Raw genomic sequence first — 14,448 nt, 5'->3', positions numbered from 1 at the left:
GAGATCTGGTATTTCAGGAGATCAGAAGATCAGCAGGATTTGTGGCATCAACAAAAGCAGGCGCAGGCAACTGTTAATGAACACCCCAAATCCAGAATTAATGTGAGTTTATTCTAGAGTACGCTGGGTAACAGAAACTGCATCAGTCATCCTTTTAGGACAGGCTGTAGTGTCTCTCTGGGATGTTTCAGGATGGGGTGAGCTCAGAGGGGGGTTGCCTGCGCCCTGCCTGCAGTGGTGTCTGGGTGACAGCACCTCTTCGAGCCCAGCCCACCCATTCCCCTCCAGCCCCGGGGGAAAAGGATGGGCCAGGGGCACCAGCCACCACCTCGCAGAGCAGGAGACACTGGGGAGAGGAGCGGGGCAGTTGGGGACCGCCAGCAGGATGCTGCCAGCATCGGTCCCGGGAGGAGTTGGGGTGCAGGGGATAAAGACCCTCAGGTGGGACCAGAGGGGCAGCAAGGCCCCGCGGGCACAGGTACATCCCCTGCGGGGAGCCCGTGGCAGGGCAGCGCAGGGGCCAGGGCCCTGCATGGGGGGGGGCGTATACGGGGCACGGGGGATGTGGCACTGGGGACACGGCACATGGAAGAGGGAACACAGCGCGGGGGCTGTGACACCGGGGACACGGCAGATGGCAGGGGGACACAGCGGGGAGGACGTGTCAGAGGGGCGGGGCCAGGGCAGAGGGGCCAGGGCAGGGGGACACGGAGCGGGGAGGACGGCACATGGCGCGGGAGGGGCCGCGGGGGACACGGCACCGGGGACGGGACACGGCACCGGGGACGGGACACGGCACCGGGGACCCGGCCCCACCCCCGCGGGCGCAGCCCCGGCCCCGGGAGGGCCGTCCGCCGCGTGGGCGGGGCCGCCCCTGGACTCGCCCCTTATGCTAATGAGCGCTGAATCACGCTCAGCGGGCCGCGGCCGGACGGGACTGACCCACCCGCGCGTAGCTGAGGGGACAGCGGGGCAGGGGGGAGCAGAGCGCGGGGGCCGGCGCGGCCCAGCGGCCCGCTCGGGACACGGTGCGCGGCGGGAGCGGCGGGCTCCGGCCGCCGTCGGGGCCGGGACCCGCCGCAGGAGCGCGGAGCCGGGCGCGGGGGGGGCGGCGGCGGGCAGGCACCCCCCGGCCGCTCGCGCGTGGTGGCGGCCGAGGGGCGGGGCGGGCGGGCCGTGGGCCGGGCCACGTGACGGGTGGGCCGCCGCCATTTTGTCCTGCGGAGGCAGTATTTAGGGCGCAGCGCCCGGGCCGCTGCGCACTCCCGCCGGGACGGAGCTCTGCGCTACCCTCGTCCCTCCCTCCCTCTCCCGCCCGCGGCCGGCCCCCTCCCTCCCACCCTCGCGCTGCCTGCAGCCGGCCTCCACCCCGTCTCCCTCCTTTCCTTCCCTCCCCGCCCGCGCTCCCCTCGTCTCCGCCATTTTGTGGCCGAGCGCTGCCTGCGGAGGACCGGCGCCGCGGCGGAGCCTCCCGCTTTCCCCCCCTTGCGCTCCCGCTCCCAGCGGCGCCTAGCTTCGCCCCGGCCCGGCCCGCGCAGCCATGTCCTCCAGCGCCAGCCCCGAGTACGCCTCCTTCTTCGCCGTGATGGGCGCCTCGGCTGCCATGGTCTTCAGCGGTGAGCACCCGTCCGGCTTCCCCGGGGGAGGGTGTCGGGGCTCGGAGCTGCCGGGGAGGGGGTGGAGGGAACACGCTCTGGCTCGCCGCCGTACCGGGGAGGGGGAAAGGCCCCCACTCCTTCTCCCGTCCTCCCTCTCCCTTGCTGGGGCGGGCTTCCGGGTGGTGGGCCTGGCGCCCGGCTGGACGGGGCGTCCTCCTGGCCGCGGGGGGCGGAGGCGGCCCCGGGCCCGGGGGTGGGCCGCAACCTCCGCCCCCCCCCCAGCTCCATCCGGGCTACCGGGGCGCGCCGGAGGGGGTCTACGCGAGTGACGTCACCGCGGAGCCTGCTGCCGCCGGCGGAGCCCCCGCTCCCACGTGACTGCGGCGGCGCTGCCGCCCGGACCGGCCCCGCGGGGGCGGCCGTGCCTCCCTCCCCCGTGCCACGCCGCGGGGGCCAGGTCCTCGGTTAGCCACGCGTCCGGGCTGGACTGCCCGTACCTTACCGGCCAGAAACCCGGTGTCGCTGTAGGCCCCGGTCCCGGCTGTACTGACGTCTGCCTTAGCATGTGCTGCGGGAGGGTCTCCTGCTTGCTGCCGTGCCCGGCTTTCTCGGGGCTCAGCCCCTTTCGGCGGTGAGTCAGCCTTTGCGGGCCCTCCCGGCTGGGAGAGTTGGTCTGGCTCTCCTGGGGCTGGGTGTAGCGCTTCTCTTCCTTTAAATAGGACAAAGTTGCGTTTTAAAATATTTCTCGGATAATGGAAGACCAAATTTTAATAGAATTGAAACCTAAATATGCAAGCATTTTAGGATTGAAGTCACCTTTACAGGTGTTAATGACACTAAAAGGAACAGATGGGCTCCTGACCTTCCCTTTAAAATGGGAGATGCGTGAAATAAAGGGAAGCTCTTCTAGTGGCCATCCACCTGTATTTTAAGTCCTTGAGGTTCAGTGAGGAGTAAATTGGGTCATTCTGTGATATTACTCTCCCTATTGAAGAATGTTTATGCGGAGACCTAGAAATGCTGTTTTACACTAGAAAGATCATCATATGGTGCCTTGTCTCTCTTGGAGCCTTAGAAAACCTTCTGCAGAAGATGACTGCTGTTCCTGGCTGATGATACACAGTTTCCTGATAGGTGCAGACCTGCTGTTGTGTTTGGGACATAACATGGGAAAGTCTCCAGCTAGTTTTTTTCCAAATGCAAGTGCTGCAGTAACTAGAATACAAGAACTAGGAATCAGTCTGGTTTTCCCTTCTAAAGACTTAGCCAGTGTCTCCATGTGTGAGCATACTGACTTGTCTTGGCTCCTGGTTGAGGAATCAAAACACTCAAGTACTGAATTGGCTGTAATGTAAATTGTATATATCTGTATGTGTGCTTGGAGTATTGTTATGTTAAAGTAGCCTCTGAGATGGTAGCTAGGTTTGCAAGACAAATTTGTGGAAGCTGCTTTTGATTGATTAGCGTGGTAGATTTAAACTGTAAATAGCTAAGTAGACAGCTGAGAGGAAACTAGCCATGCTTGTGTTTGCACCATTGACTGTTTTCACACCAGCCATGTTCATGGCTTTAATCTTGGCTAGACACAGCCAGTCAGGCTTTTTTGTCTTGCTCAGTTTGTACCTAGTAATGGAATGCAGAGGTCCAGAGCGCTGAGGATGGTTAGTGGCCTGCCACCTCAGTTAAAATGTACTTGCATTTCACAGTTAAGGACTTTCCTGAAAACTGTATAGCTGGAATGCTGTAGGAGCCAATGTTGGGACTACTGACCTACCTGCCTCTTGGCTAATGGAGGTAATGGAAGACGCTAAGAGCTAGTTACCTGTTGGAAAAAACAGCAGATCACTGCCTTTTGCCAAATATCTCAGAAGCAAAAGAACATGGTTGTATGGCTTTTTAGGTGCTAGTTTTGTGATATGCAAGCTTGCTTCGTTGGAAACATAAATGAGGGATGCAAACTTGAGTCAGCATTTTAATAGGAATTCAAAATGTTACTTGCCTTGTCTAAACGACAAGTGAAGTGTTTCCTAGAAGCTGCAGGTCTGATAGCATGGTACTGTGGGATTGCAAGTTAAAGGGAAAGGTTTAAGTAATTCAAAGTGAGTACTTAAGCTCTTTTTCTGACTTGGTAACTGTGGTGTTGCTGCTGGTACATGACTGGTCTTTGATGCAGAGTCTGTGTTAGATGGTCCTAATACCAGCAGATCTGAGCTATGAGGTTAGTTTCTTGCTAGGGCCTAAGTGCATCTGATGGGTTCAGTCACTGGAACAACAGGTTATAGATACTGCTGATGCAAAAATATTTCTTAGTGAACACTACCGAACAGCTTGCTCAGTGAAGCAACCTAGATTTTTAAGGCAATATGGCAGAGGTGTCAAGATAAACTAAAACTTGCAGTGTCATGTAGCTTCCCTAAGAGGGATGTGACACTACAGCATGTTCTGATGTTGCGAACATTAGTTTTTTTAAAAAAACCCCACCTTGATTTAGGAGTAAGGAGCTAAGTCAGTCTGGACAAGCAGTGTAAAACCACCTAAAAAGGTCCTGAATCAGTGTTAATTAGTGCAGTGATCATGTCTGACATGCTGTATCTAAAGATCAGATTCTTGTGGAGCTTGTAATTCTGAGACCTGTTTCTAGTAAACATGTTCAAGTTCTATACTGTCCAGGCCAGTTTGATGTGAAAACAAGTGACACTATGCAGTACTGCTTGATGTTTGAACATTAACTGCTGATGGTAAATAGATAGCAGAACTTGTTCTGGTCAGCTAGTACTGATGACAGCTAGAAAGACTAAAGCGGGCTGCTGTGACCTTGGCTGTCTTCAAGCCTGACTGTTCACTTGCTGATTGCAACTTGTTCTGATAGCTGAAGTTCCCTGATTTCCTATGTAAAATGTGGCTGGCTCAGTGTCAGGTGCTGTTGAGTGATCAAATTATTGCAGCTTTTCCATGCAACTTCGGCTTGCCAAAATGGAAAAGCATGGTATTGGGCAAAGATGTCTGATTATGCACTTGCTGATGCTCCATGTAGAAAAGCATGATGTCCCAGGTGCACCTGACTGTTGCCTCCTTCCTGTGGTAAGGAGTTTTACTTAGACCTACACTCTGAATGGGCATCCATTGCCTTCAATAATGCTTCACTATCAAGCATCTGGAAGAGTGCTAATGAAGAGAACTCTAGCCAGCAGTCTTTGTCTTCTCATTGTTGCTGCAGAGCTAATGAAACAGTACTTTTTATTTTAAACTAGGGCTGTAGATACTGTAGCAGTTGGTTAGCTATTAAGGGACATCTCTAGCTTGATGTAGCTGACCGCCCTGCACAGTCTGATTCTAGAAGGCATCATGACTGTCAACAGCTTGCAGCCTTGAAGGCAAATTACACCTGTGCTTCCTGTCTCTCGGAGTGGGGAGGTGGTAGAGAGGGGAGCTGCTTGCTTCTCAGTAAGGAGCTGTAGACATCATCCTTAAAGGGGCTTGTAGACTTCTTAGCACCGGCTTGCAGGTCAGAATGAAATTACAGAACAGTGTGGCTTAAGGTAGTCTTCTGTTTCAAATCACTAAAGAGTACTTCAAAGGCATCATGGTATGTGCAGGAAAACTCAATGGGTCAGAGCTGCCAGACTATCTACAGTAAAGACTAGCTTAAGCATTCATCCTTAACAGCAGGCAAATTAGTGGGCTATTAAGACATGAGTGTTGCAACAGAAGTAAACCACATAGGCAGTATTTCTACAGCTCAGTTAAACTTAAGGAAGATATCTCAACAAGGGCATTGTTTCCACTAGTAGATGCTAGTCTTAGGATCATCTGAAAGCCAGACTGAGCATCAGGATAAACATTTGGCTCTACAGGACTTGTCTCAAGCAGATATGCTGCTGCTTGTACTGTGGCTTCCAGGTGTACACAATGGGACTCCTGTCTTGTCCTGAAGGCACTGTAGACTACAAAGTCTGCAGGTACTTCCCCTCTGGGAACATTCAGAGCAGCAGTGGAGATGAATGCCAGCTGCCTCAAGACCTCTTAGTCAACTTCCCTTCCTAAACCTAGCCTCTTCCATCTGTCCAGAGCCTGACTGGTTTCAAGCAGTGGTTACAAGCTGATAAAGTCTTCAGCCTGATCAGGCAGTTCAGTGATGCTTGAAACAATGGTTTTATGGAAGTGTGTGTGCTTCCACCTGCTTGCTGTCCTCACAAGCAGTAAGGCATAACATGCTGAAGTCACTTCCTTCAGACAGTGAATCTTGTGAGCGTGAGGTCAGGGTACTGTGGCCACAGGAGTGTCGGCTGCATGCAGTCAGATGACCTTGGCTTTACCACGCTTCAGAAATGAGGCAGCTTAGCTGTGGATGCCTGCTGGTGAGTGGTGTAAACTGCTGTTAGACCAACTAGATAAAAAGGGGCTTCTGCTGACTGGTGTAACAAACTACTCGGTCCCTACCTGGAATACAGTGGTCCACCCAGTCTGTGAAATGGATCATCTTTAAGGTTGCAGGGGAGCTTGTATGATGATAAAGATAAATAACAAGTGACTGGACTTTATTGGTTGGAGAAGAACAAGCCTGTACTGTGGTGTAAAGTGTCAGCATTACCATACTTTAAAAAAAGAATAGGCTTTGTGTACTATATCTGGCAATCCAGAGTACCAGTTGCAGCAGTCCTAGCTGCTTGGACAGCTGACTGGTTAACTCCTTTGTTCTTTGGACTGTTGCTATTGCAGCAGCTTCTTGAGGAGCTGGTAGGTTTTTAAGTTCTCAAATTTACTGAATAAATGGCCTGCTAGCCTTGCAGTGGTTTTTTGATAATGCTGCAAGGTGATAGTGCTAGGCTTGTTTGAACTCCCCACACATCTTCAACATTAGGGAAGAACAAAGTGTGCTGTCCCTAATGCTGTAACAGGTGACTCACTAAAGATTTTTCAAAGTCTACACCTTTCTTAGGACACCTTATTTGTGTACCCTTCCAGTTATCACTAGGGACTGGCTATAGTCCCCCAGACTTCAGTCAGTGTAATCTGAATTTGCATAGGTTCCAGATACAGTTCCTTTAATGTGACTGTCTCTTCTGTGAAGGTGCAACTGGACATAGCAACAAGGTTTTTCCAAGGCAGACATGGAGTATCCATTACTGTAATCTGAGGTAGAGCTGTGTTTGTTCTAAATGTGGTGGTGTGGGAGGGGCCTTAGAATACCAGTGGGAAGAAGCCTGTTTCCTCAGATGCCCATGTTTCTGGCATGGCAAAGCAAAGACTGTATTTGACATCGAGATCACTGCTAACAGTTCTCCAACCAGTTAAGAACAACATGCTCAAGGATGAACAGATATTGAGGTGAATTGATGCCTGCTGTCTGATTCGAGGGAAGCCTACCTACTGCAGAGAGCAGCCCATTTAATAATGGATTAATTACAAAAGGCTCCAGATGTGCTCATCCAGAATGGTCTTTGATACTTGCTGTGATAGTAACCCATAGTATCTTAATTGAAAGTTTGGCTTATGTTATTAGCTCACTTCCTAATGCAGAAAAATTCTGCCTACTGGGGCTCTGGAAGTCTTTCACATATTGCAGTGTGAAAACCTGCTTTCCCCATGGTGTGGGACAGAGGAGGAATCACTGGCTCTGAATGGGCCAAATGCTGCTGGGGTGTGTGTGGCTGGTTCTGAACCTCTGTATTCTTGGGCTGGGCATGCCTGAATTGTATTGCAACTGCTGAAACTGCATCTATGCAAATGGTTCCCTGGCTTGAAGGCCCCTGATAATGTGGTCACTGTCCATAGGTGCATATCTGACTGCACAATTGCTGCAAGGTGTTTGATAATAGCCTCTTTCTATACTGAGGGGGTGTTGCATGAGGTGACTTGCAGCTAACATAGCTGCAAGGTTAATGTTCTCAGTGCATGATCTTACTGTGTGCTGTAACAGAAGATTGGTCCTAATACTTGGATTAGCACTTGATCTAAACCACGGCTGCTTGACTACTGACAGTGAATATCAGAGGCAAAGCTCTACTGAAAGGTCTGACAGTGGCCAGACTGCAACTAGTCTTCAGTCCTTACTGAAGCTGTCGCCTATGTGGCAAGTTACTTTCTAGTTCATCTTGGAGCTGCATAGCTATACTACTTCTGCTGCCACTTCTGACTAATAGAGAGTAACAGCTGTGGCAAGGTGCTGTGCAGCATATCCACAGCCCTGTGGGAGTGTTTTGCCCCCAGGAGCAGTACTAAATCAGCTTTGGTTTGTGTGAGTTTGAAGAGTTACTCTTCAAAAGTATTTCAGAAATCAAGTTAACCATTGAAACAAGCTTACTGGAAGTAGGTAGTCTTGAATGATGTGTAAAACAACTTCCTTGTATTATAACACCATTGAACTTGTAAATGACACAGTTCCTGGTTACAGACCAGAATAGCTTGCTTCTGTGATAGAGCTAGGTAGGCAAAGTGCTGCTTCTCTGACTGCCAGGTAAATGTTTTGATAGCTCTGTATGCTTTAAAGGTAGTGTTGCAGCTTAATTGGTCTGTATGTTAGATGATAGAGCTGTATGATCTGAATATGTGATATCTTGGTGTGTAACAATGGTACAGGTCTTGTTCCATTTTCACTGTCTTCCATTTAGATCTCTTCAAACCCTATTCACTAAAAAGATTTTGAAAAATGCCCTTCCAACTCATCAGGGGTATTTAAATGTAGCATATGTGCTTCAAACATTCACAGCTGCCAAGAGGTAAAAGTCAAGATGTGCAGGAGGGTTGACCTAAGTGCCAGCCCATAACTGAATAGCTGTGCCATTAGATGGCTATGTCATGGTGGGCAGTGGCTATCTTTGGGGTACTGTCAAAGGTGTAAGGGAGAACTTCTCAGGTGAGTGAAGAACAGTAATACAAGCTGCTGTGTAAGATATTGGAGATGCAGCTGCAGGGGACTCCAGTGTAAACCTGTTGGCCAAGATGCTGATAAAGACTTCACTGAGAGATGAAGATACGGAGCTTCAGCTTGGCACATGCATAGCACCTGTGACTGTCTGCCAGTGGGAGTGTAATAGATCTTCAGTGCCATCTAAAACTGTAATGTGAAAACTAGCTGCTACAGAGTACATGTAGATGTTATATGTTAGTGTTTAGACCAGATTCAAGGCACAAGCTCTTGCCTGTTCCCTAGAATTGGCGTTTGACGATTGGGAATTGACAAACTATCTGCCCCTTCCCAAAAGCTTAAGCAGGCTGACTTTCTGTAAGTGGGATTGCAAAAATCAGCTTCTGTAATCCATCAGTGCATTAATTGCAACATTTAACTTCAGACTTGGAGGAAGTAAAGACTGATCTAATTTTAAATAGTGAACTTCCCTCATGAACCTCTGTTTCTGGAGAGGTTTATAAAAGATTCCAGACAAGAGAAGTGGTTTCTGCTAAATGGTGTAGCTAGTCTAGAAGTCTAGATAGCCTGAATCTAAGGACTGGAAGTAAGTGGAATCAAGATGCTTCATCTGACAGAAAAGGTTCCTAATTTAAGCTAGTGATTTCCTTCTAGACTTCTTAGGGGCTAGACCCTTAAACAGTGCCATCACTGAAATTGCTAGCTAAGCCTGTGTGCTAGTTTCCAGGCTCAGCTTGCATCTGCAGGTAAAACCTGTCTTCTGCTCTTGGCTCAGGCTTCCTGCTAAGTTGGATTCTAGTTCTGAATTAAACAACCCTTTACATCTGGCTCACTGACAGTCAAGGTTCAATATTGGAGCTTTGCTAGTACAGGACCAATTTGTAGTTGATGATAATTGTTCTTTCTCTTCAAGTTTTTGTAGCTAAAATGGAATTTCCTTTTGATAGGGAGTTTTGTGTTAGTGCAGAGTGCTGTCTTTATTAATCTTCTGAAGTTTCTTAGTGCAAAGCCAGGATTACTTCTCCATTCTTGACTGCACAAAGAAAGGCTTCATGTAAATGCTCAGTGAAAGGCAGGAAAGCACATCCTAAACCCTTTGAATACCTCCTAGCAACTCTGTTGGGCAAGGTGCCCCATCTCACACTTGGATGTTGTAAAGCAGCTAGATTTTTGTGGAACAAGCAGCTCTCCCTTGTAGAAACATTACTCAAGTCTGGAGCAAACTCAAATAGTAAGTCTCTGAACAGTACAGATCTTAAGTGCCCATGGTTTTAATACTGTCCAGTAGCCTTTTAGAGCAGGTAAGAGCATTTTTGTACTAAATAGGACTGTTACCTTTGAATATCAGCCTGACTGTCTGAAAAGGGGACTAGCCACCCTACCTTGCAATGCTGCTTCAGGGACTTAGACATGGATGGCTGCTGACCTGCATATCATATCTTGGGTGATGGTGAGTGCAGTTCAGACTTAAGCTGTGCCTAAAGTACTCCAGAGCAAGCTTGGAAGGAAAGGGGTCTTTCAAAGTGCTTCAGAATCAAAGAATGATATATTTGTGGAAACTTTTGTTGTAAGACTAACACAAAGTTTTCAAGGCAGAAGTTACTTTTTGGGGTAGTGCTTTGGGACTCTTCTAGGAATTCTCAGTTGTAGGTGGTAAGCCCGTGTTCTGCTTTGAAAACCCAGCTTTGGATTCTTTTGTTGGTCTCTGCATGATCAAGTGCTTGCACAGGTGGTCAGTGAACCTTAGGAGTAAGGTGGTTGTAGTCCTCTATAACCTACAAGCCATACTCTACTTTGTGGTTCTAGTGGTTGGATTAACAAGTGTTTGGACCTGGATCCTTCACAGGTGAGGCTGTTGACACATGAAGAGGGTGTCCTTTCTCCAAGGAATGAAGTGTGGCAATATTATGTGGATTTGTTGCTATCTTAGTCTGTCTGAAGCTTAAATGGCATGTGTTTAACCCCAGGCCAAAGCATAGGCAGACAGGTTTTGTGAAAGAGGCCATTCGAAGGTGACTTTTTAAACAGTGGGTGCATCTGAGAACTCAGCCCAAGTGTCTCAAAGTTCAGTGACTGAAACCTGGCTTTCGACTGGGCCATATTCTGCTGCAGCAGAAAGACATGCTTTGCTGTGTTGCCTCTGCAGATCAGCTGAGCAGAGCCTTGCAGTGTGGGCTGTGTGAGGGCACAAACTCTGATTTAACAAGTTAAGGTTTGGACCTTGGTTTTTGATTCCTAAACAGGGAACAAATGTCTGCTAGGGAGTGAAGCTAGCTCAGAGGGTATTCTATCAGTACTGTTTGAACAGCACCTTTTTATTGACCTAGCTTTGATCTAGGACTCTGGATAGGTGGTACTTCATCCCTTACGGGAATAGTTGTGGCTGACAAACCCAAGTAGTCAAGTGACTCTTGATAGTTTTGCACAGTTCTTCCTTGTGCTGACTCAGCTGTTCTAATACTGCAGCCCAGTGAAGAGTATTTGAGGATGTGTCTAATATATTTTTTTGTCTTCCAGCCTTGGGAGCTGCATATGGAACAGCAAAGAGTGGCACGGGTATTGCAGCCATGTCTGTCATGAGGCCTGAGCTCATCATGAAGTCAATCATCCCTGTTGTCATGGCGGGTATTATAGCTATCTATGGCCTCGTAGTGGCAGTCCTCATTGCCAATGCCCTCTCACCTTCTATCACGCTATTCAAGTAAGTTGCTGCATCTGTCAGTTTTGAAGTTTGTCCTGTCACTGTTTTGATGCTACTGGGTGGGTTTTGCTCAAGACCACAGGAAGGACTGTTGATGCTAGATGTTCCTAATCTGGCCTTGCCAGCATGGACTGAATTTCTGCTGTCCTTCCTGATGTCTTAGTCTCAATGGTAGTGCTGCCTGATTAGTTTGCTGCATTAGCTTATAGATCAGACATCCCACTGCTAGAGATAATGCAATGTTTTAAAGCTTGAAAGAAACCATGTATGGGCAGTACTGGAATAGAAGGCTTAGCTTGTTTCCTGGTGCCAAATTCTAGATCTGGAATACACAGGTCTTTTCAAGACTAATCAGACTGTCTAAATAGTTCTCCTCTTGCCTAGGTGATGCAAGTGAATAATTAATATTGGTTGTTGCTTTATATGCTGGTAAACCAATCCTCAAGCTATACACTGGGCTTCTACACCAGCTACAGTCTGAAATTTAATATACGCTTGGCTTTTAGAGTAGCTGGAACCAGCTTGAGACCTCTCAGAATAAAACAATGCTTCTGAGGTCTAACAGTAGATATCTGTGTCACTGCACAAGCTATAGCCAATGAGCAGGTGGTTGGCCTAATAAGCCATGATCTAATAAACAGCAGGTACAAATGCTCCTTTGCAGTTACTAGGTGGCAGGATACTGATAGGTACCCCTGCCTGGAAAACCAGCCCATTCCTGTCCCAACTTTTGCAGTGCAAGAGACCTAATAATCACCTGGATGTGTTATGACTGTATAATAAAGTTGCTAAAGGTGGAAGACAAAAGCAGCTATTAACAGGCTACACAGCACTGGGACAGGCATATAGCAAGTGCTAGCCCACATGGATGGAGTAAGTAGAGTGCTGGCAGTGTGCTAAGCCTGCAGCTGACTGAAGTAGTGGCTCCAGGTAAGCTGGGTGGCCACAAACTCTCAGGCCCAGTAGCTTAGCTTAGTGAATGAGCCATACTTGAGTATCAGCTAAAGATCTTGCATAGCTGCCCATTTTTTTTAAGTATCAGAGCTAGGAGTCTCAGGAATCATCTTTGAGACATACTGTGCTTGCTTTAAGAGCTCTTTCTTCAGGAAAGAGGTTCCCTTTAAATGTTTGAATGTTAATTCTTACTTTGGGGAGAGAAAAAAGACTAGCCTGAAGTTGAAGGGTTGGGTGTCCTGTTGCTTGCCATTGAAACTCTTTTCATCTCTGTCCTACAGGAGTTTTCTTCAGCTGGGTGCTGGCTTGAGTGTGGGCCTCAGTGGTCTGGCTGCTGGCTTTGCCATTGGCATTGTGGGTGATGCAGGTGTACGGGGAACAGCACAGCAGCCCAGGTTATTTGTGGGCATGATCCTGATTTTGATCTTCGCTGAAGTGTTGGGTCTCTATGGCCTCATTGTTGCCCTTATCCTCTCCACAAAGTAAACGTCGTGGTATGATGTAAAGAGATGTAACAAATCCACGTTTAAAAAGCTCCAGAATGAAAATGGTCTCTCCAATGTGTACAGTTGTCCCAATTTGGTAGTTGATCTCTTGTAAATGCGCAATGTATGTTAGTGACTTGTCTGTCCTGTGTGTACTTCAATATTAAATTGGATGGGCTGCTCCAAGCCTGCTGCATGGCTTGGGGTGGCCTGTGTGCAATTTTCCACCCATTGCTGTTAGTACTTTATGTATAAATATGAACTAGAAATGTAATTTTTTCTCTTCACTGGATGTTTATTTATAAAAAGACTTGACATGTTCATACATCTATGGAGCAAGGATTTTCAATTTCCCATGCTATATATATTAATCTTATATATAGGTAGATTACACTGTGGGGTCAATTGTAAGTGCAGAGAATTCCTTGGATGTAACTTTGATTCTAAAGATTGCTGTAGTGTCCTGGTATTGGAGTATGAGAATTTTGTGTTTTATTACAGCAATTGTCCGAAACACTCCTGTGTTTCAGTAGTAACTGCGTATGCTCCGGCATCAGAGTCGTGCACCCAGTGTTGGGTTACAAACTTATACCATGTTTCCAAATAAAAATTCCTCACTACATTGCTGTAATGAGTCCTCTGCCTCTGATTTCATGCTTTTGCTGTGCTCCTTTAGAAGAGGAGGGGTTCCTTTAGGGGGAGGCAAGTTCTCCAGGTGTCTGAGCTCCATGTAGAAGTAATGCTGTCATCACTGCTAAAGCATTCCCTTTTTCTTCTGGGCAGGTAGCAGTAGCAGTGCTGCTTCCAGCTGCTGCCCATTGGCAGTGCCTGTGAGCAGGAAGGCAAGGCTCTTAGCAGTGTTGTGCTCACCCTGATGGAGCAGCACATCTTTGCTGTGGCACATGGTAATGCCTGGCTGAGCAGGGGCTCGGGGAACAAGGGTGCAGGCTTCAGCATGTGACAAGGAATAGATGCTGCCGAAGAGCCTTTAGGCAGTTTGTCCTTGTGATGATGGCTCTGCAGAAGCTTAGCTGGTTGGAAAGCTGCCCTGGTAGCAGCAATTGCCTCTGAAGTACCTGAACAATAGTCTCATCAACAGAATGGGTTCATTCAAGAACTCATATTTTCAACTTGTAAATCAGGAGTATTTGAGCTGAGAAGTTCTGCTTTTGCATCTAGTGAGAGCAGTAGCAACCTTCTCTTGTCCTGAGGATTTATGAGTGTTGCAAAGCAATGCTGAAGTTCTTATGGGAAATACACGTTGGACCCTTTCAAATGTAGAGCTTGTTCCAAATTGCTTTTGGGAAGTATATCACCTTAATCTTAGTTGTATAGTTCAGAGAACAGGTTTCTTATGTTCAAGCCAGAATGTTAACATGCAGACACCTGGTGCAAGTGGTGCCTTTGTGATCAAACTTACCTGAGGAATCTGGAGTGATATCAAAACCTCTTCTGTCACCATGGTTGGGAATGGAGGTGTGCTGTTGTACATGTATTTTACTTACATACCTGTGCTGCAAACAAATCTGGTGTAAGTATCATGAAGAGCTATAGTCAGAGCACTGAGGCTGTGTCTAACCTGGCAGGAGCATTCACCAGCCCAGGCCTAGTGGCATCTCGTGCACCTTCTGGGTAGCTGGTCTCTAAACAGGGGACTGCTTAGGAGACTTCAGCTATGTATTTCTGCTAGTATGTATTTTCAGACTTGTGAAGGTGTAGTTTTAACAATTGTGGAACAATAATTAACAAATTGGTTTATTTGTTTGCTAAAAAGCTGATCTGTCTGCATTCATCTGAAAGGCTGTCAGCTGCTTGGCTTTGGGCTGGGCTGAACTAGTGGTT

General features: G+C 48.0%; 1 protein-coding gene across 1 annotated transcript; it reads left to right on the top strand.

Moving 5' to 3' along the window:
* The first annotated feature begins 1,189 nt into the window (after nt 1–1,189).
* Nucleotides 1,190–13,228, top strand: ATP6V0C (ATPase H+ transporting V0 subunit c). The gene is made up of 3 exons (XM_074919475.1): nt 1,190–1,616; nt 10,984–11,167; nt 12,403–13,228. Exons 1-3 carry the CDS (start codon nt 1,541–1,543, stop codon nt 12,605–12,607), a joined length of 465 nt encoding a protein of 154 aa, XP_074775576.1. The 5' UTR covers nt 1,190–1,540; the 3' UTR covers nt 12,608–13,228.
* Nucleotides 13,229–14,448: the final 1,220 nt, after the last annotated feature.

This window comes from Athene noctua, chromosome 15, assembly GCF_965140245.1.
Source record: "Athene noctua chromosome 15, bAthNoc1.hap1.1, whole genome shotgun sequence".
Lineage (NCBI taxonomy): Eukaryota > Metazoa > Chordata > Aves > Strigiformes > Strigidae > Athene > Athene noctua.
Note: the sequence above shows the minus strand (reverse complement) of the source record. Positions and strands in the feature narration are given on the sequence as shown.